Here is a 20,405-nt window from a genome sequence, read left to right as displayed (position 1 = left end):
GCATTTTATGTTGTCTTTTTATTCAACGTCATGATAAGATTTACAATAGTTTACTACTGAAAGAGCTGTTAGTTGCGGTACGTGAGAACATGCAAGTGGGCTTCTGTGACATTTTGATAAGCCTTGGCGTGAACTGTCTTGATCTGTCAATATGAAATAGTCTGTTAGTAGTGTGAAGCTAGTAGTGTATTTAGTAGTGCAGTGCAATTAACTTACTTTTAAAAGTTAACTGAAGGTAGGGAGCCTATTAACTGTGATCGCGATACTAGAATTACCTGCTTCATCACAAGTCAGTGTATGTTTTTATCAACTTTGTGCTGAACTTGTCCCGACTCTATAACGAGGGATTGGTAATAGTTTCACAGTAATAAATGTTCTGCCGCAAGTACACATGTGGTGATTGGTGACGTCGTACTCCTCCTATTACCTGTTAATAAGTACCTAACCGGTGGTTACTTAAGATAACGCATTGCACCATGATGATGCAGGGCGGTCTTGGCGTGTTGATCTCAGAAGACGGGAAGTTTACTAGACTAATGGCCAAGCCAACACTTGACTCTATCTGTGTCAGAGTTGTTCATGAGTATGATCACTTAGATCTGATTCAGAGAACTGACGTGATTACATAGATTGTCACTGTTGACTCAGAGTAGAAACCGAATGTAAAACCCTTCATATCAAGGCTGGGGTTATATTGTCAGGGCTGTGTCGAAACTTTTCTCTGTGTTCAGTTATACTTGCTTTTTCAGAGCTGATCCCACAGTATCAGTTTAAGTGGTGGACAAAAACTTTCTTTAGTCAGTAACCTGTAGAATCAGCTTTTAGTGACACATGTTTTATGTAGCACTACTTGCATGTATGTGATTTAGAGCTAAGATTAACGAAAGCACTGAACCTAACCCAGAGGAATGCCCTCCGTTCATGTCAGTTACCTCTAGAATGGATGATGTTTAAATTCTGTTAAGCTGAAATTAGCAACATTATTTCTCTTTAATCAACAGAAACAGATCATAACTGTTTTCAAACTCATTGCCACCCATTATTCCTTTATCAGATAAAACACTGTGTTCAAGGCCTTCTCCTACACTTCTTTTTTTTTCAGTTTGTTTGAATCACTCAATTTGGGTTGAACAGTTAAAGGAAGTCTATGGTCATTTGAATGCCCTAGAGTTCAATCCATAGGCTGATGTCTTGCTGACAGAGCATTGCTGCAAGGCATAGTTAGTGTGAGATTTGGAGCTGCCCTGAAAAGCCATTGTTTGCTAGGTTTAGTCTCCTGGAATCTGCTCTGACCCCTGTGGCTTTTGGCCTGGAGACCTTGTCATGGTTGAAGGGTTAAATGGATCCACAAGACAGGCCTTGTTCACAGTCACTTGAACTGCTAATTTAGTCCATGGCGAATTTACATGGTAATTGAGTGTGGATTGATAAATATAGTGTTTTGCTTTGTAGGGCATCTTGAAGCTACAAAAAAACCCAGTCTCTTAGTTTGGAAGAAACTTCATCAACAGAAATGGAGGGAAAAGAGGAAACCAGCGACACTGACAGCGGAATCATTCTGCATTCTGGTGAGTACATTGTTTGAATTTAAAGTGTCAGCTATTTAAGAGCAAACAGGTACTACTGACCCTCCCTAATTTAAGGTTTCCATTAAGTTGTTGTATATTTCATTCTTATGTATACCGTTTCTTCTTTTGTAATGATCTAATATGCTGTTGGTGAATCAGCAATGAGTTGCAAGGCTATCTCTCTTAGTTAAAACATTTCTTTTGCACTTTTAATAAACTGTAGAAAAATGTTTTGCTCTCATAATAGTGTACTTCAGATCACACACTACTATCACATATGAAGCTGTGAAATGTTATATGTAGCATTTTAAATACGTTTGTAAAATTGGATATCTAGCAAGGTGAGTAGAGTATAGATACTTGGTGTTTGGATTTCAACCCTGAACACTGATCCGAAGAGATCTTACCTGAGGACAGAAACTAATATAGACAGTGTTAGATTGACAACCTGAGCTCCTCTCACTTACCTAAACAACTTTTCCTTTTCAGCAGCATTTGGGAGAGTGTGTGAGATTATTTTGTTTTAGCAGTAATGCAGATTCGTCAGTCTCTCTGTACAGAAAATGAAGAAAACATAAACAGTGATGTTTAGAGAGTCCACAGAAATTGCTGATCACATTTTTTCACTCCAGATCTAATAAAATCATGCATTGTTGGATTCAGACAATAGATAAACAATCCAAGCTGTATGGCACTATTGTTTTTAGACTAAACTTTTGCCTCTACGTAGTTCTCATACCAGTAGCAGTTAGGTGACTTGTTTACACACTATCACATTGTCGAATACCAAAGCATGTCATTTTTGTGCATGGAACCAGTAAATTGTCACAAGATACGTGACATACAATAACATTTGCCTGTAGTCAGCGCTGACCTAGAGTGATGAACCGAGTGTCAGTACTCAGAAATGCTGTGGTGCCACTTATCTTTCAAATCAGCCACAAATTCTTCTACATTCAGTTTCTTTTCTGATCAGATCAGCATCAGTTAAGTTCCAGGAAAGAATATTACATCTAGCCAAGCCAGAACAAATGTATGTCTTAGTGTCTTTATGACTTTTGCAATCATGGCCCATTGTGTTGTGATTAACTAAATAATTTCTTAATTTGTCCGCTGTATTATTGAATAAATGTGGTAATATATGTTTTCTGTGATAAATAATGATCTGATTATTAACCTCAGAATTATTTCTATTACAGGGCCAGACAGCCCTACTACAGTCATGAAGGACGTGAGCACCCACACCCGTGCGGTGAAGCTGAAGCAGCAGTCTCTACAGGACCGACTGGAACTGTGTCTGCTTGAGCTGAAGAAACTCTGTATCAGAGAGGCTGTGAGTCAACTTGACCACTTCTCTGCACACACACACACACACACACACACACACACACACACACACACACATACACAACACAGAGACATTTTTCTATCAGCAAAAACATTTTTCAGCGAGAAAATAGAGGAAAATTTAGTGATTTTAAGGTACGTGATACTCCTGTGTTAAAGATTTACTGACATGAGGAAGGAATGAAAAATGTGTTTGAAAGTATGGTGAAAGGACTCAAGTGTGCAGTGTTAATGTATCTTTATGTAGGAACTGATTAAAGAAAGGCAGCCGTTTCCGAAAAAAGTTATCATAGAACAAGTTCCGGGCCAATCAAATGGACTATTTTGTCTTGCGTTTGTGTAACCAAGAGTGTAGGCCTTTCAGGGAGTAAATGAATGGTGTCAAAAATTCCCCAATCGAAGTCAGCTGATGATATTTACATCCAGGTTTGATGAAGTCATTTGACAAAAGAATGCTCTTATCTTTTGTCATTATTGGGAGACAGAGGGGTGTTTAGGCTTTAACAAAAAACTGCCGCAGAGTGATACATAAGGTCTCAGAGACACATCATTGTTTCCAATTTGTGGAACAGTGTCTCACTTGTCAGAACTTGTACAGCAGTTCAAGAAAGAGACACAGCTGATGACACTGCTTCTTTGAGTCACTATGGAGACTCAACTTAAGACCAACAACTTTGTTTTGTATTGTTGAGCATCTAATGATACGTCTTTCTTTTGACCCTTAAAAGCTTAGGGTTTGTGGTTTTGTATTTAATCAAAAACATTTATATAAATATAGCAGTGTGCAGTCTGTATCTATAGCCCTGATCTGAAGAGGAGGGACATTAGGACCTCTGAAACATTGTGCTTTCAGTAGAGATTGTGAAAGAGGAGAGCCTTTCCCAAAATATTGTGTAACCTCAGACTGTTACCTGTCTAAACAAGTTGAATTGTCTTTTTTTTCCACTGGGATATGAGTATAGGATCTATTTCCTTGGAAATACATTTGTAACTGAATTTGATACATTTATTTCTTTGAAATAGTTTTGTGCTGGTATCAGATATATGGGAAGAATGACAGCTTAGGAACATTACCCCCATTGTTGCATCTTTGTAATGTAACCAGTCAAAAAATCTCACAGAATAATTGCATAGAAAATGATGAATGATACAAGTAAACTCTTTAAGTTTTTTTTTGTATTTGCTAATGAACGGCTTCTTTCCCACTTTTAGGAGCTAACTGGACATTTGTCCTCAGACTACCCTTTACTGCCAGGAGAGAAGCCTCCTGTAATCCGACGTCGCGTAGGTGCTGCCTTCAAACTAGATGAGCAGAGCATTCTGCAAAAAGCGGAGGTATAAAGCTTAGCAAAACATTTCAGTCGACTGTCAGCCCAGTTAGTACAGGAAAATAACATAGTGTAGAAGTGATTAAAATTGATGTTAAGCTCCAGATGACTTAATAGTAGAAGCTGTTTGGAGATTTTTGTCATTTGTACTGTGCTAAATTACACTGAATGTGCCAGAATATACATTTTTGGTCAACAAAAAAAAATAGTTGATGTCTGCGTTCTGCTCTTTGTGTCTTATTTGTCCAGGACTCTGAGTTGTGTTCCGTGGAAGGTGAGCTGGCCTTACAGCAGCAGATCTGTGCAGCTGCACGGAGGCTATGCCAGGAGGAACACCTCAGCAAGGCCATGAAGAAGAGCCGCATGCAGCAGTACAAGCGTGAGGAGAAGAAGCTAAAAGAACTTCAAGAGGCCGTGTTCCGGCTGCGCCTGGAGCGCGGCCGATCCTCGCCACGCCCCGGCATGCTCATTCAGAGAGGTGAGCGACTCACCCTGAAGCACGCAGTACAGTCTGTCAGGCAGAACATATTTGTGATGCTTTTCTTTATGCAGTTTTTAACATTGTACCAATGACTGTTATATCACATGTAACGTGACTCAGTGTTGTCATTTGGATTTTCAGATCAGGGCACTTCAGATGACAGTTCTCTGTCAGATTCAGCCGTGTTGGATGAAGGTATGAAAGCATGAATAAAATACTCAAATGATATTTGAAGGGTTTTTTTTTTTTTTTTTTTGCACCCTATCAAATAGTTGAATCATTTAGATAATACGCAATAAAGCATTTGATTGTTGTGTTGTTGTTTTCTTTTTTTCTCTCCACATATCAGAAGAGATGACCAGTCAGTCATCTCAACAGTCTTCAGACCTCCCGCCCCCAACTGACCACCTCCTATCTGCCCCAGGCAACTCACACCTCCAACCTCTGTTCCCTGGCCCTTCACACCCCCATCTTCTCTTCCCTATCCCCTCACACCCCCATTCTCCCCTTCCTGCTTCTTCACACCCCCATGCTAACCTCCCTGCCTCCTCACCGCGACCCTCTGAGTTGGCCCTCCATCAGTCTCCTCCACCGGTCTTGGAGGAGCTGAAACCTTGCTCCAGCCCTGTTCTGGAGACTGAGCCTGCACCCATACAGAACTCCCCGTGGAAAGAGTCCAGTCTAGATCAACCCTACCAGAAAACAAAGAAGTCACGGTCTAGTAGCAGTAAATCCAGGTAAAGAGCCAGCGTTACTTTCTAGTGACAGCACTAGATACAAGATACTACAGTTATGTGTCTGCTTCTATGTATGCTATAGCTTATGCATTCTTAGTTTTGCATTCTTAGCGCGAAGTTGTGCACTTAGTGTTTTAAATGTCACATGGTGGTTGAAAGACAATCATTTGAAGTGGGTGCTTTCAAGTGGTTATGAATACCTCACATAGTAATTCTCGGGGTTGCTAGAGCCACACCTTCCTCTGGTAATAGTTTTACAAGACTGATGTTTCAACTCAGTGTAGTTTCTTGAATGACATCATACCTGGTGGCTCACAGAGTGGTTATACAGATGTTTCATGATGCTGTAAATGGAGGGGAGTGCATAGAGTACTTTTTGTGTGTGTTGCGTATTGTGTGTATGTTGTTTATTTGTTGTATGCTTGCTACTTTCAGACAGCTAGCTAGTAACACAATCCATCAGCTTGCGCATCAACAGAGAAAGACATACCACCAAATGAACAATTTCGTTTAAAAAACTGCTAGTACATCAAATTCAAAGTAGCTTATCATTAATAACCAAAACATTGGTCAATGACCCACTAGCTATAGAGGACCCCTAGTTTTTGAGGACCCCAGAAAGAAGTGGACAAAGGCAAAAATAACATATTATCCTGATTATGTCTGTTTTCATCTCCTTTTTAATTAAAGTACATGGCATATTAATAAAATGTAGTACTTACTAAATGGAAAAGCATGTTGCATTTAACATGATTTATTGAATGCTTTTATACCCTTGGTTTTTATACAGTTTTATTTTGGACTTTTCTAACTCTATAATGTTGAGAGAACGTGTGTTATTCTTACTCTTTTCATTCTTTTCTGTTTCCAGTAGTCCTGCTGTCACTCCAGTGTTGCCTCCACTGGAAGCCTGTTTGGGAGAAGGAGGTCTATTACTGCAGTCACCCAGACATTTAGCACTGAAGCACACACAATCCAGCAGTGCCCCCTCAACTCCAGACATGCATCTGCGCAGGGGCTACTCTCTCAGGTCAGCCCTCACTCCTCTAGCACATAACAAGTCAAACACATGTCTTAGCATTTTCAGTGGATATTTCCCAATCCTACTGGAACATATTAAAAATATATCAGCACTTTACTCCAAAAATAAATAAATAAGTATGATTTGTAATAGGAATAACAAGAGTTTGCCTGTTTATTCATTTATCATGCAACTCTGTATGCATGCCAACGATCATTTGTTTTGTCCACTAGGGATTCATGAATTGTTACTAGTCAAACGTTTATTAGTCTGGGTACTTACGAAGTCATATAAGCAAGAAACCTTCTGTCAGCTCTCTCTTTAGTAATTAAGTCACTGGTGCTATTGCTTACCCCCTGTCTTTAATCTTTCTCTTGACTGATTTGTTGTGTTTTTGTGGATAATATCTGTTGTTTTGAACTTCAACAGAATTCCCAGCAGCGAGCCTCCATGTGAACCAGACCTGGACCGCGGGCGATCCCGGGTTGCTCGGAGACGTTTGACAGACTTTGGGGCGTCATCATCAGACTACTCCCCTCACAGGATGAACATAGGAAACCCGCTCTACCACTCCAGCTCTGAGGACAGCAGCTCCGAGCACTCTACTCCTTCCTGTACCAGCTCCCCATGTGTGGAGCATCCAGCAGAACTCCATGGCTCATTCCGGTCTCATTATCCATGTCATTACCCCGGCCATCCTGATGGACATATGCAGGCCTATGCTCAGGCCTATGCACCCACTAGCTTCTACAAAACCCCCCAGTATCAGTCTTCACCCAACTTTTTCAGGGGGTTTGTAAATGGAGTGAGAGGCTACCCCTCAGACATGGACACTGGAAGGCTTTGTACCAGCCAGCTGCCTCCTCAGGCCTGTCCTGCCGGCCGTTATGAGTACTGGTATGAAGAAACCCACCCCCATGCGCAGCGTGTGCTCAAAGCCCCACCTTCTCACATCCGTCTGGCAAGGGCTCCATCACTAAGGGAGTACCCACACCATCCCAGCAGGGTACTGCCCCGCCAGGTGGTGTCTGAAGAGCTTAAATCATGGCACCAACGCAACCAGTTTCGAGAACCTCGCCCACGCTCCCTGGACCGGCAAAGACAGGGCGCAATCCGTATTCGAAATATCCCGGGTCGGGAATCTCCACTTTCCCAACAGCACATGCTCCAGGAACAACAGGTAAAGAGTCACTACTGTAAAGCAGGAAGAAAAAATCTTTTTTTTTTTTTTGGTCAGGTAAAACAAAACAAACCACCCACTTCTTTAAGTATGCAACTTGCTGTGGGTTTTTAAGAAACAGAATAGCACAGTCTCACCTTACCATCATGTTTCTATCTGTCGAAGAGGAATTTCCAGTGTGTGCACACAGCTTGACAGAGGTGCAATGCCCAGGCCTGTCTCAAGAACACGGAAGGTTTCATAAAAACTGGGCAGGTTAAAAAACGTTGAGTCCTGTTAGTGAGATCACCGCTCTCACAAGGTGTGGTGTACCAATATGAAAGTACCCAAAGTATATTTCATTGAAATTTAACACAAACCTTTGTTCTTACTCAGTTGCATGGTCAACGTTAAGTAGCATGGGTTGACAAACTGGCTTGTTCTTCTCAAGTAGCTGTCATCAGCTTGACAGATACAAATAAAAGAGAGTTAACCGTCAGGTTTATTCTTGAATGTCAGTGGATTGGTGGCACTTTGTTCAACTGCCTCATTTAAATGTCACAAAAAGCCTAAATACATATCAGATTTGGTGGATAAATGAATAGAATCCTCATCTGTTCTTACACGGAACTGAAGATATGGCAGAGGGTGTGCAGATGTTTGTGGTTCATCTCAAAGTCAGTTTTGTCATTGTGGCAGTTTTGTCCTACAGGAATATAGGTGAATCTGTCCACTCCCTAATATGATACCTCAGCAAGCATTCCATTATTCAAGGACAACACACAAAGGCTTGTACTGAATGAGAGAGACTGTGATTTTGGCCCTGCCCTGTGTCTCTTTATATCTGTCATGATAAGTTGTTCGGTCAGGATTTCATAGTGCACTTCCACCAGCGTGTATTAACTTTAGAAATCACCTGAATGGGATTACTTCCAGGAGTGAAAAGGATATGGGTAATTGTTCCATGGGCCTGTTTGTTTGGTGAAGAGCTCTATTTAACACAGTCAGGTGTTGATGCAGTAATATGTCCTTTTCACCTGCTCAGTCAGTGCAGTTATTCACTTTAACATACCTCCATTAAAACAGGTCATTAGAGAAGAGCAAGCCATTTTTATTACCATAATAGAGTGTTAGATGATCACCGGAAGTATCTCAAATGTGACCACACATTTGTGTACCATCAAACTATGAAACTAGTATGCTAGTATACATTTTTCTATGAACAATTTGAAACACCCATAAGCTTTTTTTTTTCACTTTCATGTGTTGTAACCGCACTTAATCACTGCAAAAGGGAAAAAAGAAAGGAAATATGAGAATTCAGTAAAGTCTGTTTCGGTATTCTAAAGTTTCTGCTTTCATCCTCAAAAAGTGATGGAAAAATGACTTTGAAGTGCAAATGTGGACCATATAATGTATGTGGCGGTTTTCCTTTTATAAAATGCCTGTGTCACTCTGGGATGTCATCTTACTTGACTAATAGTGGACCCTTCTTCCAGCTGTTAAAATAAATGCCATTTTACATAACAAGTGAGACAAGCAAAAATAGGCCTTACATGATATGCCCATTCGACCTGACACATAAGAATGCCTTCTACTTTTTAACTTGCATTTGGAGGTTAGCAATGAAATTATGAATACTGATTTATGTTAAGAACCAAACAGCACTCATGTCCCAGCAAGTTGAAAATGTGAGTGAAGCTGAATTCTATTTCAGAGTAATTCAAGTGTGGGAAATACCTGATCTGAAATGAAAAGATAAAAAAAAATCATTTTGTAGGTGTGAAAGTATCCACACTACCTCTTTCAAGAGTTGAGATATAACCACAGGATTCCACTGTAATAACATTTCAATCCAAACATTATATCTGGGAATGGAAAGAGCTTTAGTGCTTAAATTTAATTGAAGCCAAGTTTCATTTTGTCATTCTTGGGTTCACATAGTCATTAACCTTTGATTATTTAAGAGAAGTACAGTTGTTTTTCATGTTTTCTTTTCTGGAGGTAGGATTTTAGAATGTTACATTGCTTGAGACACACAGTTGCTACATTCCAGTGTCATGTTACAGTCCTTGCTAATGATTTACGAACTCATGTGCTCAAAGGAGAGGGCAGCTGTGGCAGTCTTAAAGATGTTATCTGTGGAAATATTTAAAGAACTCCATATTAAATGAATGGCTCTATCTTTTCACAAAAACTCTCACGAGTATCAAAGTTATCCTCACAATACACACTTCTCCATACAGTACAAAAAGAACCCCAGAGTCAAGTGTCCATGTTTTCTCACATGGAAACAATCCATGAGTGAATTAACTGAGTTTTGGGACATTTTGGCCCAGCTGCTGAGACATGGATTTTCATAATGAGACACTCCCTTGCTCAACACTACTTTGAGTCACTGTGTATGCTGCCACTCCCTTCTGGTGTTTTTCTGATGCTAAAACATACTGGTAGCTAGCACTGGTTGTCTCCCAGTAGAGTTTGGAAGATAAAGCCAAATGATTTTTGGCTTTAAAATGGCCATACTCGTTTGTTGATTTTGTTTATCATGTTCCTTGTGGGACTAACAATTGCACTCTGTTGTATGCCTTTTCTAGGTGCCCCAAAGACGGGTCATCCAAAGAGCTACTGATGAAGCACCAGTCCAGTGGTTTACAGAAGAAGATAAAGAGATTGTGAGCCAGGTTTAACAAAAGGATTCACGCCTGCAGAACAAATTGGAGCCCTGCCTGACAGTCATATTTATTCATTAATTTATTGAGCTGCTCATCTTGTCACTTATGAATTCTGGAGACTTGTCTTAACATGGTTAAGGTTTGAACATAAGGCTCTGATGTGACTAAGCCTATGTGCCTCATAGATCAGTTTTATTCCAAACTGTTCTCACAAAGCAAGAGACTACAATGACAGGCATTATATGAGTGTGTTTACTGTGAAGACAATGCTGTTGTTACTCTAGTTTTTTCTATAGTTGTAACATTTATATGTTTTGTAAAATCAAAAAAAAGAAGAAATTTAACTTTTTACTAAAATGTGTTTTATATGTTAAACAAATGTATGCTGCAGTAGAACTTAATAAAGTTTAGACTTTGATTCTTAACATGTGTTGCACTGTCCCTACTGTCATACAAAATATAAACCTTTACACTCGACAGAAAATAACATGAATGTAAGACCATGTGAGAATGTGACTTCATTTTTGTCTGTATAGTATCAGGTAACATACAGATATGTCTTTGTCTTAATCTCAAATTAAAAAAAAAAAATCTCAAATTACTCTGGTGCTGTTGGTTATCTAGCATGAAAGTTATCGTAGCATTAGAGCTTGTAAAAAGACGAAAAACAGAAAGTTCATACACAGGTTTTGTTTTGCCAGTTCTCAGTCATGGTCACATGCTGAATCTGCGCATGGCAATCCTTTCAGATTAAAGACAGTTTTTTGGCAGTACTGATCATTTGAATACAAAATCTGCTCTGGATACCTATGCCCCGCTTTCAAATTTACGGAGTCATATCAATGAAGCAAATCCATAAAGTTGTGTTCATTTCTACAGGGCTGGTCAAGTCTGCATTGTCTGGAAAGTGTAGCGATTTCTCACACAGTAAACCAATGAACGTCGAATCCATAAGTATTACATCGATTCTTTCATATTTCACTCTTATAAATAGTAATGTCGATGGCTACAGCAATGCAGCAGCACATTTGGCGGTGTCCATTTATCTTAACTCGGCGCTAGTATAATCAGCTTTACATAAACTACAGACGCCCCCCAGTGGAGTGAGCGTGAAGTGGTGGGGTTTTTTTGGCCTGCGTATTTTTTGCGCCGAAACGAACTCCCAGCACGGGCAATCCATATGTTATAACGGCCATGAAATCTGTGCTGCAAACTGAGGAAGTGGTCATGGAGTAAGTGGAGCAAGTGGGAGAAGACAAGTGCCTTGGGCGGGCCATTGTGAATTTAGCGCCGTTAGACATTGGTTTTGTGCACGATTCGCACCTGCAAGATGGATGATTATCTGAAATTACATTCGGATAAAGCAAGGGATGTGGCCACTTCATCCAGTTTCCGTGCATTTAAAATTCAACATTTCCACCTCGATCTTACAGTGGATTTCGAAAAGAAGAGTTTAACGGGAACTGAAACAATCAAACTGCAGTGCATTCAGGAGTCCCAACGCGAACTGAAGTTGGACATTCATCCCAGATTGTCAGTGCAGGAGATTTCCTATCGTGGCAGCGACGACGACTCAGAATGGATCCAAGTTGAATTTCACGTTCGAGACTTTACTAGTTACGGTACTACTCTAGTTGTGGTGTTCCCCACTGCTTGGAACAGCGAGGAGAAGTTTCAACTTGCCATCAAGTACTCCGCTTTTGATGGACCAGGGGTAAGTGTGTTGTGGGATATTGATAATTTAGCTGAATAGTTGCCACGCTTCTGAAATTGGTGAGAAAGTACTTTATAGGGTCAAATACGGCTCAGTTTCGAAACACTTATTGTAAATCGGGGAATCAGCACAAGCAGAGTAAGAGTTAGACATTATGCAATGCGATAGTTTCAGTTCCAGTATTGTGTGACATGAAACGCGGATTGGATTTGAGATGCATTAGACTAGATCTACAGGTGTTTCTGGATAGTCCCAAATGCGTGACTTTGCATGAAGCATGCCAACGTACAAACCCAGAGGCGTACAGTCTCTTAAATGGGACATCTTTGTAGATGTCCTGGCTGAATCCTGTCCAGACAGCTGAGAAGAAAGAGCCTTTCCTGTACACCTCTGGTTTCCCTGTGCTGAACCGCAGCCTGTTCCCTGGTTTCCATACGCCCATGACAAAGAGCTCTTACACAGCCTCAGTGAAGGTAATGTCAGTGTCATTCATGCGTGACATGTACCATCTTCTAGGTGTGCTGGCTGGAACCAGCGCAGACTGCAGAGAAGACCAAGCCCTTTGTCTTTACTCAAGGCCAAGCAGTACTCAACCGCTCTTTCTTCCCCTGTTTTGACACTCCAGCAGTTAAAAGCACCTACTCAGCTTCAGTGAAGGTGAGGTCTTGGGTCTGCCACACAGCCACCCACCAGGAACATTTATACAGGACAACTGGATAGCAAAACAATTTTTTGTTTTCAGTTATCTAGATATGTCGTACAGTATGCTGTTTACCAGTAAAACTGTTACAGTTTATCTGAGTGATGACATTGAAGTTCTTTTACTTCTAGATTGATGCGCTGTGAAATGTTAGAGAAGCTTCCTGTTAGGTCACATGTTATTGTTGGTCTCTGAGCAGTTTCAGGCCCACGGGTGTCGTGATCATTAAACTGACCTTTATCCTCTGTCCTAAGGTACCTGATGGCTTCACAGCAGTTATGAGTGCTACTAAGTGGGACCACAGGAAGACAGACAACACTTTCCTGTTCACAATGGAACAGCCCATTCCCTCCTATCTGGTGGCACTAGCTGTAGGGGATTTGGTGTCTGCTGAAGTGGGGCCAAGGTAAGTATTGTGGTAGCAAAGGATGCATGTTACATACTTAGACATGTTCATTACACGGCCACTCCAGAGCCAGTTATATTGAGTTCAAAGCAGTTTTACTTTTGTTCTTTGAGCAATGCTTTGATTCAGTGTATTTGTTTAATTGCTGAACCTCATTGTTTATCTAAAACTGATTTGTATAGCTCATCTAATGCTGATAAAGCATTGTACTTGTGCTGCGTCCAAATAACCTACACATCTGTTTTTAGCAAAATGGATTTATGGTTGTTCAGAAAGATTACAAACCGTTGACTATTCACCTCATAGACCGTTTGTACATGCTCTTTTTTTCTCCCCAGAACTCGAGTATGGACTGAACCATGCTTACTGGATGCAGCGAAGAAGGAATTCGATGGAGTGATTGAGGAATTTCTATCTGTGGGAGAGAAGCTGTTTGGACCCTATGTGTGGGGAAGGTAAAAAAAACCCATTAATGTCACCCTGGTCTTGCAGAGTATACACCCTTCAGTTCTGTCCATTTCAGTTCTTTTACTTACTGCATCAAATTTCATTTTGTAATTCAGACCAGTCATCTGATATGTTAGCATGAAAATATGCGTAAATGGATCTTGTGCTTAGATTCATATCTTTGTATGATGTGTGTCTGTTTAGGTATGATGTGCTGTTCATGCCACCGTCTTTCCCATTTGGGGGGATGGAAAAACCCTGCCTGACTTTTGTCACTCCATGCTTGCTGGCTGGAGACCGCTCTCTCGCCGATGTCATTGTGCATGAGATATGTCACAGCTGGTTTGGCAATTTGGTGACCAATGCAAACTGGGGTGACTTCTGGCTGAATGAGGGCTTCACTATGTATGCCCAACGTCGAGTCTGCAGAGAGATTTATGGTAAATAAGAACACTGAATCTTTAATTCGCTTCTGTAATGAGTACACCAAAAATGAACGCACTGAAATCTTCCTTCTTTGCCAGCCTCACCACTTTTGTATTCAGTTAATTTAGAAGGGTCTTGTCAAACTAGAGCTATTAATGTATCATGTGCGATGTGGACACAAAAGTAAGTGTGAGGACACTGAGTGTCCGATAGTGTCGGTCTAAGATGTCAGTGTGTGTTTTTCTCAGGGGAGGCCTATACCTGTCTGGAAGCAGCAACAGGCAGAGCACTTCTGAGACAGCATATGGACAACACTGGAGAGGACCATCCGCTGAACAAACTACGTGTTGAGATCAAACCGGGTCAGTCATCAGGGAGCAGTTTTACGATCCTCTTTTGTGTTTTCTTCACGTGTAATCACCTCGTGCCGCACAAAGAGAGCGTCTTTAAACCTGAAAGGGGAAACATATCAAAGGTCTTATTTTCCATCATGTGGTTTTAACAGGTGTTGATCCTGATGATACCTATAATGAGACACCTTATGAGAAAGGTTTCTGCTTTGTGTCCTATCTGGCCCACCTGGTAGGAGACCAGAGCCGCTTTGATGCATTCCTCAAGGTGATTTTATAGGTCATATCATAATATTGCGCATGGGTTATTGAGGTGTAGTTATGGTAAAAGTTTTAGCTTAAAGCTGTAAGAGGGTCTGTATAAAACTGGATACTCTTTTTTTTTTATTATTATTACTTTATTTATTTATTTATTTTTACTTAAGTGGAACTGACATTTAACTTTTTGACCTCCAGGCTTATGTAGAAAAATTCAAGTTCTGCAGCATCATGGCAGAGGATGCTTTGGAGTTTTACCTAGAGCATTTCCCAGAACTCAAGAAGAAGAACGTCCACAAGATCGAGGGTAAGGAGAATCAGTGGTTCATGTCTTATCCTGCTCTTTTTAGGTGGCTGTTTCTAATATGTGAGAGACAGACACAGAAATGGATTGATAGGGAATCTTGCCCCTTTCTCCTCTTTTTTTATATTAGGTCTGGAGTTTGATCGCTGGCTCAACGTGCCTGGTTGGCCTCTCTTCCTCCCTGACCTCTCTGCTGGGGAAAACTTGATGAAGCCTGCGGACCATTTAGCAGACTTATGGGGGAAAGACAGCTTGGACTTGGCAGCCATCTGCAAAATGGATGTCTTGCCCTGGAAGACCTACCAAACTGTGTACTTCCTTGACAGGATCCTTGAGAAGTCTCCATTGCCTGGAGGTAGACTCTACAAGTCTCTTTGCAAGAAAGCTAGGAAGCTTCTGAAGATATAGTTTGTCATGGAAAATAAGACTCATTATCATCATAATTAATGTACTTTAGATGCGCCTTAAAAAAAAAAAGCAGCTTCAAAAGTTGTAATCAAAAGGTGTGGTTATGGCAAAGAAAACGTATCAAAACATATGGGTACATTTGAAGAAATGGTTGAACCTTGTATGTGTATGATTAAATGACATCAGCACAATTCTGTTGCTTCCTCATTATTAGAAAATATGAAGAAGTTGGAAGAGCAGTACCCGCACATTGTGAAGTCCAGTAACGCCGAGCTAAGATTACGCTGGGCACAGATTGTTGCGAAGAACCAGTACCAACCAGGATTTGAACATATCACCAGTTTCCTCAGTAGCCAGGTCAGAGCTGCATATTAGTGTATTTAACATAATATATGTTACATGTATTACGCATTCAATCCAGTGTTAGAGGAGGGTGTACTAAAAGAGCAGAGTACTAGAAGTGCCTGTGATTATCTTTACATGTGTTTCTCATTCTCTCATCCACAGGGGAAACAGAAATACACTCTACCCATCTATCGGGCCCTGTGGAATGGGTCAGAAGAGACAAGGGCTCTGGCCACAAAGATTTTCTCTGCCACCTGTAATCAGCTTCACATAAATGTCCGCAACTACGTGAAGAAAATCATGTGTTGACCATATGAATTAAGCAAATTTTCAGGTGTTGAAAGAGTTCCAAACTTTCGATTAGCTATGGGTGATTTAAGGGTATCTACATACACTTTGAATTTTGGAATTACAAAAGACGCTAATAATATGGCATACATTGAGTGTTTAAACAAAGATCTGCATACCGATTATGTTAAAAAAAAAAATGAGCATGATTTTTCTGTTCCTCAAAGGGCGTTTCTTTTTGGGTGGGGTTGTCATTAAAGTTGTCTTGTTTTTAAAAAAAAAAGTTTCTGTGTCTTAAATTTTCTGCACTTTAACTTCAGAAATGTATCTAGATATTGTTGTTTTTCTGAAATTAATTGCGCGCAGTTACAAGAATTCTTAACGTCTTTTTCAGTAAGAAAAAATAACTGGTGTGTTCAGTTAATCGTAAAGGCATACTTTTATACTTCCAGAATTTTGGGGCGTGTGTCCGGAATAAACACTAAAGTTAGTAACACACTGGATGTGCCGATACCGTTAGCAACGGATTGTGATAATGGCAAGGTATGCGTTTTGGGGACGCAGCTTTGTTTTTTACTAATGTATTCCTTGCGGGCGTGTCAGTCCAGCTCTAAATGGGCCGATAGGAGCCCAGACAGACAGTCTTCGGTTGCTGTCATGGAGTCGTCTATGGTAACTTTCTATCAGATGACTTTCCATGTCTGTTGCTCAGGCGAAGGAAATTACTGACCGTATTTGCATTTAACTTGCTTTATGTGTTAGCTTGTAAAACTCGAAGAGTAGTTAGCTATCTTGCTAGTCAAAGCAAGCAGGCAACTGCTACTGGCTCGTCATGAGCAGCTTCTAACTTCTAACTTGAGGTCTATGACTCAGACTGTCTTTCCTCAGCTATAGCTAGCCAGCTAGCCATTTTGTGTTAAGGTTAGCTTCTGATTGAACGACCTCTTCTAGAGTATAGGGTGCATAGCAGAGAACTAGCTCCTTTTACGTTCCTGGACATTTTGAGAACACGAAAGCTGTGGCACGTCTGAGAGGGTTAATATTTGCCTAATGTCATGTTTTCTGTTTTCTCGTATTCATGAGTGGTCGATTGTGCCGTCTTATCTGCACCTTAGGCAAGGGTTATTGCAGTAACTGCCGGTGTGCTCCTGGTCTCTACCTTGGGGATTGTCCTTGGGGTGTTTTACCTGGGCAAAAAGAAAAAGGCGCCCGCGACTCTCCTTGACCCCACTATAAAATATCCTCTTAGACTCATCGACAAAGAGGTATTCGTTGTCTGTAATTGTTTTAGAAGCCTTGCCGCAAGATTTTAACGTGCATTACCTTATAGAGTACAATACATCAAACCTAAAGAAAATGTTTGGCTGCTCCGCATAACGTATAAATATTGTATTGTGTGTATCATAGTAGTAAAATGATATTAACTAGCAAATTAGATAGTTAATGGCAGTATTTAAAAGAAGAAAGAATGACAAAGTATGTTTTTTTACACGTCTCTCAGGTCATCAGTCATGACACGCGCAAGTTTCGTTTTGCGCTGCACAGTCCGGAGCATGTCTTAGGCCTACCAGTCGGTAAGCGAACTGTTGGTTTTATAAAATGGTTGTTTGGGTTAATACAAATCTCTGGCATTAAGAGGAACAATTATGATTACATTTTTTGATGGCTTACACTTGCCATTTCACTCTATACCTAGATTTTGATAACAATGGACACCCCTGTCTTATTTGGTGGTGTTTAAGTTTATTCAGGCCTTTGTAATAAATTGTCTCTTTCAAGGCAAACATGTCTACCTATCTGCTCGGATTGATGGAAACCTGGTTGTACGTCCATACACTCCTGTGTCCAGTGATGATGACAAAGGATTTGTTGACTTGGTGGTGAAGGTACTTTTTTATTTGTTTTCCACCTCTGTAACAACACCTGAACGAGATCAAGTCACACATTCAGTGGAAAAGTCTTGTGTTTATTAGACTGCTTTATTAATATTCTTTGTGTTTGTTCTCAGTGTGTATTCATAGATGTCTTGTTCTTCTTAGATCTATTTCAAAAATGTCCACCCTAAGTTTCCAGAGGGAGGTAAGATGTCTCAGTACTTGGATAGCTTGCGGGTAGGAGATGTGGTGGAGTTCAGAGGACCAGGGGGTTTGCTAGAGTACAAAGGCAATGGTAAGAATTATTTACTCATTTCATCTGTAATATTAATATCATTTTAACTGTGTCATACTCTTTGATCAGCCTTCAAAACTGATACATTCATGTGTTGTTGATGTCGTTTATTAACATCTTACAACAGGTCTGTTTGCTGTTCAGCCTGATAAGAAATCACCTGCTGAGATGAAGACTGCCAGAACTTTGGGTCTGATTGCAGGAGGAACAGGTATAAAGTCCCCTCACCACTAGCTTTGAATGAAAGCTTTTCATCTCACTGTCTCGTTGTTAAGACAGAGAGAGAAAGTTAATGCTTTTGTTTCGTGTGAGAACTATCTGTTTTGTGTTTGTGCAGGCATCACTCCTATGCTTCAGCTGATCCGTGACATAATGAAGAACCCTAGTGACAAAACTACTTGCAGCCTCCTGTTTGCCAACCAGGTGTGTGAGTCATTTATAATATCATAAATGTGTTCAAGGGAACAGCCAGACGTACATAAGAATGTGAACAGTCACTAGGTTTTGCATATATCCAGCCAAAAATGTATTTCTGTTCACAAAATAGTGTAGAAGCATAAAGGAGAAACCTGGATTTAAATCATTGTCAGTGATCTCATGTAGGGCTATTGTGTATCTTACGACTCATTCTTGAGGAAGCACTACGAGGCTTAAGGTGCATATAATGAAACTAAATGGGCATTTTTGTTTTTCTTAACTGGGGCCTTGTGTAACATAACAGACTGAGAAAGACATTCTCCTGAGGGATGAGCTGGAGGAAGTCAAGGCTAGGCACCCCGATCGGTTCAAACTGTGGTACACTGTGGATAAAGCGCCTGCAGGCAAGCAACCTTCAAACCTTTTTTTCAGCTACACAAAGAGTTGGTTTTCCAATATTTTGCATGGTGCAGAGATTTTAGTGTGTTTATCTTCTATCCACAGACTGGGAATACAGTGAAGGCTTCATTAATGCAGATATGATTCAGGAACATCTTCCACCCCCAAGTGACGACTGCCTCATTCTCATGTGTGGTCCGCCTCCCATGATCCAGTTTGCCTGCAACCCCAACCTTGACAAGCTTGGCTACAGACAGGGCCAACGCTTTGCTTACTAGTTACTTCTCATGCTGGGGCCTTCTTAAAAATAAACTCCAAAGATGGCAGCACTGAGGCATGCCCATCAGCTTCCTTGGAAAATTCAGCCTAATACAGTCCATTGGTTAATAATAGACAGCTCCACAATGTCAGTCCTTAAAAAGACAGGCTTAGTATCTGCGTGTGAATTTATTATGACTCTAATACAAATGTTTCAGGCCAAATTTTTAGGGTCATGAAAAACCAAGCTCATGCTCAGACCTGCATAGTGACATGCTTTATCGTATCACCACATGTATCTGTAAACTGTCAGATACTGATAGAGCTCCAAAATGTTTAAAATGCACTTGAGTCATTTTGCTGTGTGCAGAGTGGCATTATTAAGTATTCAGGCACCTGCTGTTGCTGGCTTTAGCATTGAATATTTTATTTGTGCCTGTGTGGTTGGATTGAATTTACCAATTAATTGTCTGTGCAACTGTGTGAATTTATAATGTCCTTTGAAATGTTTTATATGCATGCACTTACTGTATCATATCAGTTAAATACAGTCAACTGTTTCAAGCACTGAACAGAATACAAAAAAATGAAGAAAAGATTGAATAAATTTGTTGACTCTAGTAGTGGGTTAATCTCATTTTGATCAGTTTTATGTTGTTTGTTAGATGTATTGCAAGAGTTGTTCATCCTCTCTGAATTTCTTTGCTTTCATTGATCCATTATGGGAAAAACAGTGAGCAGTGTTATGCTGTCAGAAAGGCTGTGGCTAATGACAAAATATTTGCTTGGTGCCCACCACCCCCTTTGTTGTTATGGATTAGGGATTACAAGAGATTGAAGGCTGGTGGCAGTTGGTTCTAGATATTTTTCAGTGTCATTCTGGTAAAAAATTTATACAGCCTTCGACAACTGCTCTCAGAAACCTAATAGTATAAAAATGACTTCAAATGTTACGGTTTTATGATGGATTTTTTTAGTAGCTTTTTAATTGTTTAAATAACCAAAATACTTATACCATTTAATCATTGAAAATATATATATAATTTCGGATCAAGGGAAAAGTTATAGTTAAAAAAATATATGGCCTTTGATTTTGCCTTGTGATCAAACAAATTCATAACATGCCCTCCCGTAGTACACTGCACCCAAGTTAAGAGCATACTCGCCTTTGACTATCACAGCAACCATCGCCATCTTGAC

At 40.3% G+C, this 20,405-nt stretch overlaps 3 protein-coding genes across 3 annotated transcripts; all 3 read left to right on the top strand.

Moving 5' to 3' along the window:
• The first annotated feature begins 1,513 nt into the window (after positions 1–1,513).
• Positions 1,514–10,331, top strand: inavab (innate immunity activator b). The gene is made up of 9 exons (XM_030778317.1): positions 1,514–1,568; positions 2,768–2,901; positions 4,128–4,250; positions 4,493–4,721; positions 4,866–4,919; positions 5,074–5,461; positions 6,336–6,491; positions 6,912–7,662; positions 10,239–10,331. Exons 1-9 carry the CDS (start codon positions 1,514–1,516, stop codon positions 10,329–10,331), a joined length of 1,983 nt encoding a protein of 660 aa, XP_030634177.1.
• A 1,297-nt stretch (positions 10,332–11,628) lies between these two features.
• rnpep (arginyl aminopeptidase (aminopeptidase B)) lies at positions 11,629–16,034 on the top strand. Its single transcript, XM_030776522.1, has 11 exons — positions 11,629–12,030; positions 12,547–12,687; positions 12,985–13,136; positions 13,475–13,591; positions 13,788–14,023; positions 14,258–14,371; positions 14,515–14,627; positions 14,816–14,924; positions 15,052–15,276; positions 15,544–15,686; positions 15,837–16,034. Exons 1-11 carry the CDS (start codon positions 11,647–11,649, stop codon positions 15,981–15,983), a joined length of 1,881 nt encoding a protein of 626 aa, XP_030632382.1. The 5' UTR covers positions 11,629–11,646; the 3' UTR covers positions 15,984–16,034.
• A 570-nt stretch (positions 16,035–16,604) lies between these two features.
• Positions 16,605–19,795, top strand: cyb5r1 (cytochrome b5 reductase 1). Its single transcript, XM_030776523.1, has 9 exons — positions 16,605–16,634; positions 17,078–17,227; positions 17,464–17,536; positions 17,742–17,848; positions 18,002–18,131; positions 18,259–18,342; positions 18,469–18,554; positions 18,853–18,952; positions 19,053–19,795. The coding sequence occupies exons 1-9, from the start codon at positions 16,620–16,622 to the stop codon at positions 19,223–19,225; spliced, it is 918 nt and encodes a 305-aa protein (XP_030632383.1). The 5' UTR covers positions 16,605–16,619; the 3' UTR covers positions 19,226–19,795.
• Positions 19,796–20,405: the final 610 nt, after the last annotated feature.

Source organism: Chanos chanos, chromosome 6, assembly GCF_902362185.1.
Source record: "Chanos chanos chromosome 6, fChaCha1.1, whole genome shotgun sequence".
NCBI classification, from domain to species: Eukaryota; Metazoa; Chordata; class Actinopteri; order Gonorynchiformes; family Chanidae; genus Chanos; species Chanos chanos.
This window is presented reverse-complemented; position numbering and strand designations above follow the sequence as displayed.

What these genes read in the sequence shown, in the direction of transcription:
- rnpep (XM_030776522.1), top strand. Translation starts at nt 11,647, where the DNA reads ATGGATGATTATCTGAAATTACATTCGGATAAAGCAAGGGATGTGGCC. An exon ending in GCTTTGATGCATTCCTCAAG is followed by an intron (nt 14,628 to 14,815) that starts GTGATTTTATAG and finishes TTTGACCTCCAG; the next exon opens with GCTTATGTAGAAAAATTCAA. An exon ending in CCAGTTTCCTCAGTAGCCAG is followed by an intron (nt 15,687 to 15,836) that starts GTCAGAGCTGCA and finishes TCTCATCCACAG; the next exon opens with GGGAAACAGAAATACACTCT.
- inavab (XM_030778317.1), top strand. Translation starts at nt 1,514, where the DNA reads ATGGAGGGAAAAGAGGAAACCAGCGACACTGACAGCGGAATCATTCTG. An exon ending in CGGCATGCTCATTCAGAGAG is followed by an intron (nt 4,722 to 4,865) that starts GTGAGCGACTCA and finishes TTGGATTTTCAG; the next exon opens with ATCAGGGCACTTCAGATGAC. An exon ending in TCTAGTAGCAGTAAATCCAG is followed by an intron (nt 5,462 to 6,335) that starts GTAAAGAGCCAG and finishes TGTTTCCAGTAG; the next exon opens with TCCTGCTGTCACTCCAGTGT.
- cyb5r1 (XM_030776523.1), top strand. An exon ending in TCTGATTGCAGGAGGAACAG is followed by an intron (nt 18,343 to 18,468) that starts GTATAAAGTCCC and finishes GTGTTTGTGCAG; the next exon opens with GCATCACTCCTATGCTTCAG. An exon ending in GCCTCCTGTTTGCCAACCAG is followed by an intron (nt 18,555 to 18,852) that starts GTGTGTGAGTCA and finishes GTAACATAACAG; the next exon opens with ACTGAGAAAGACATTCTCCT.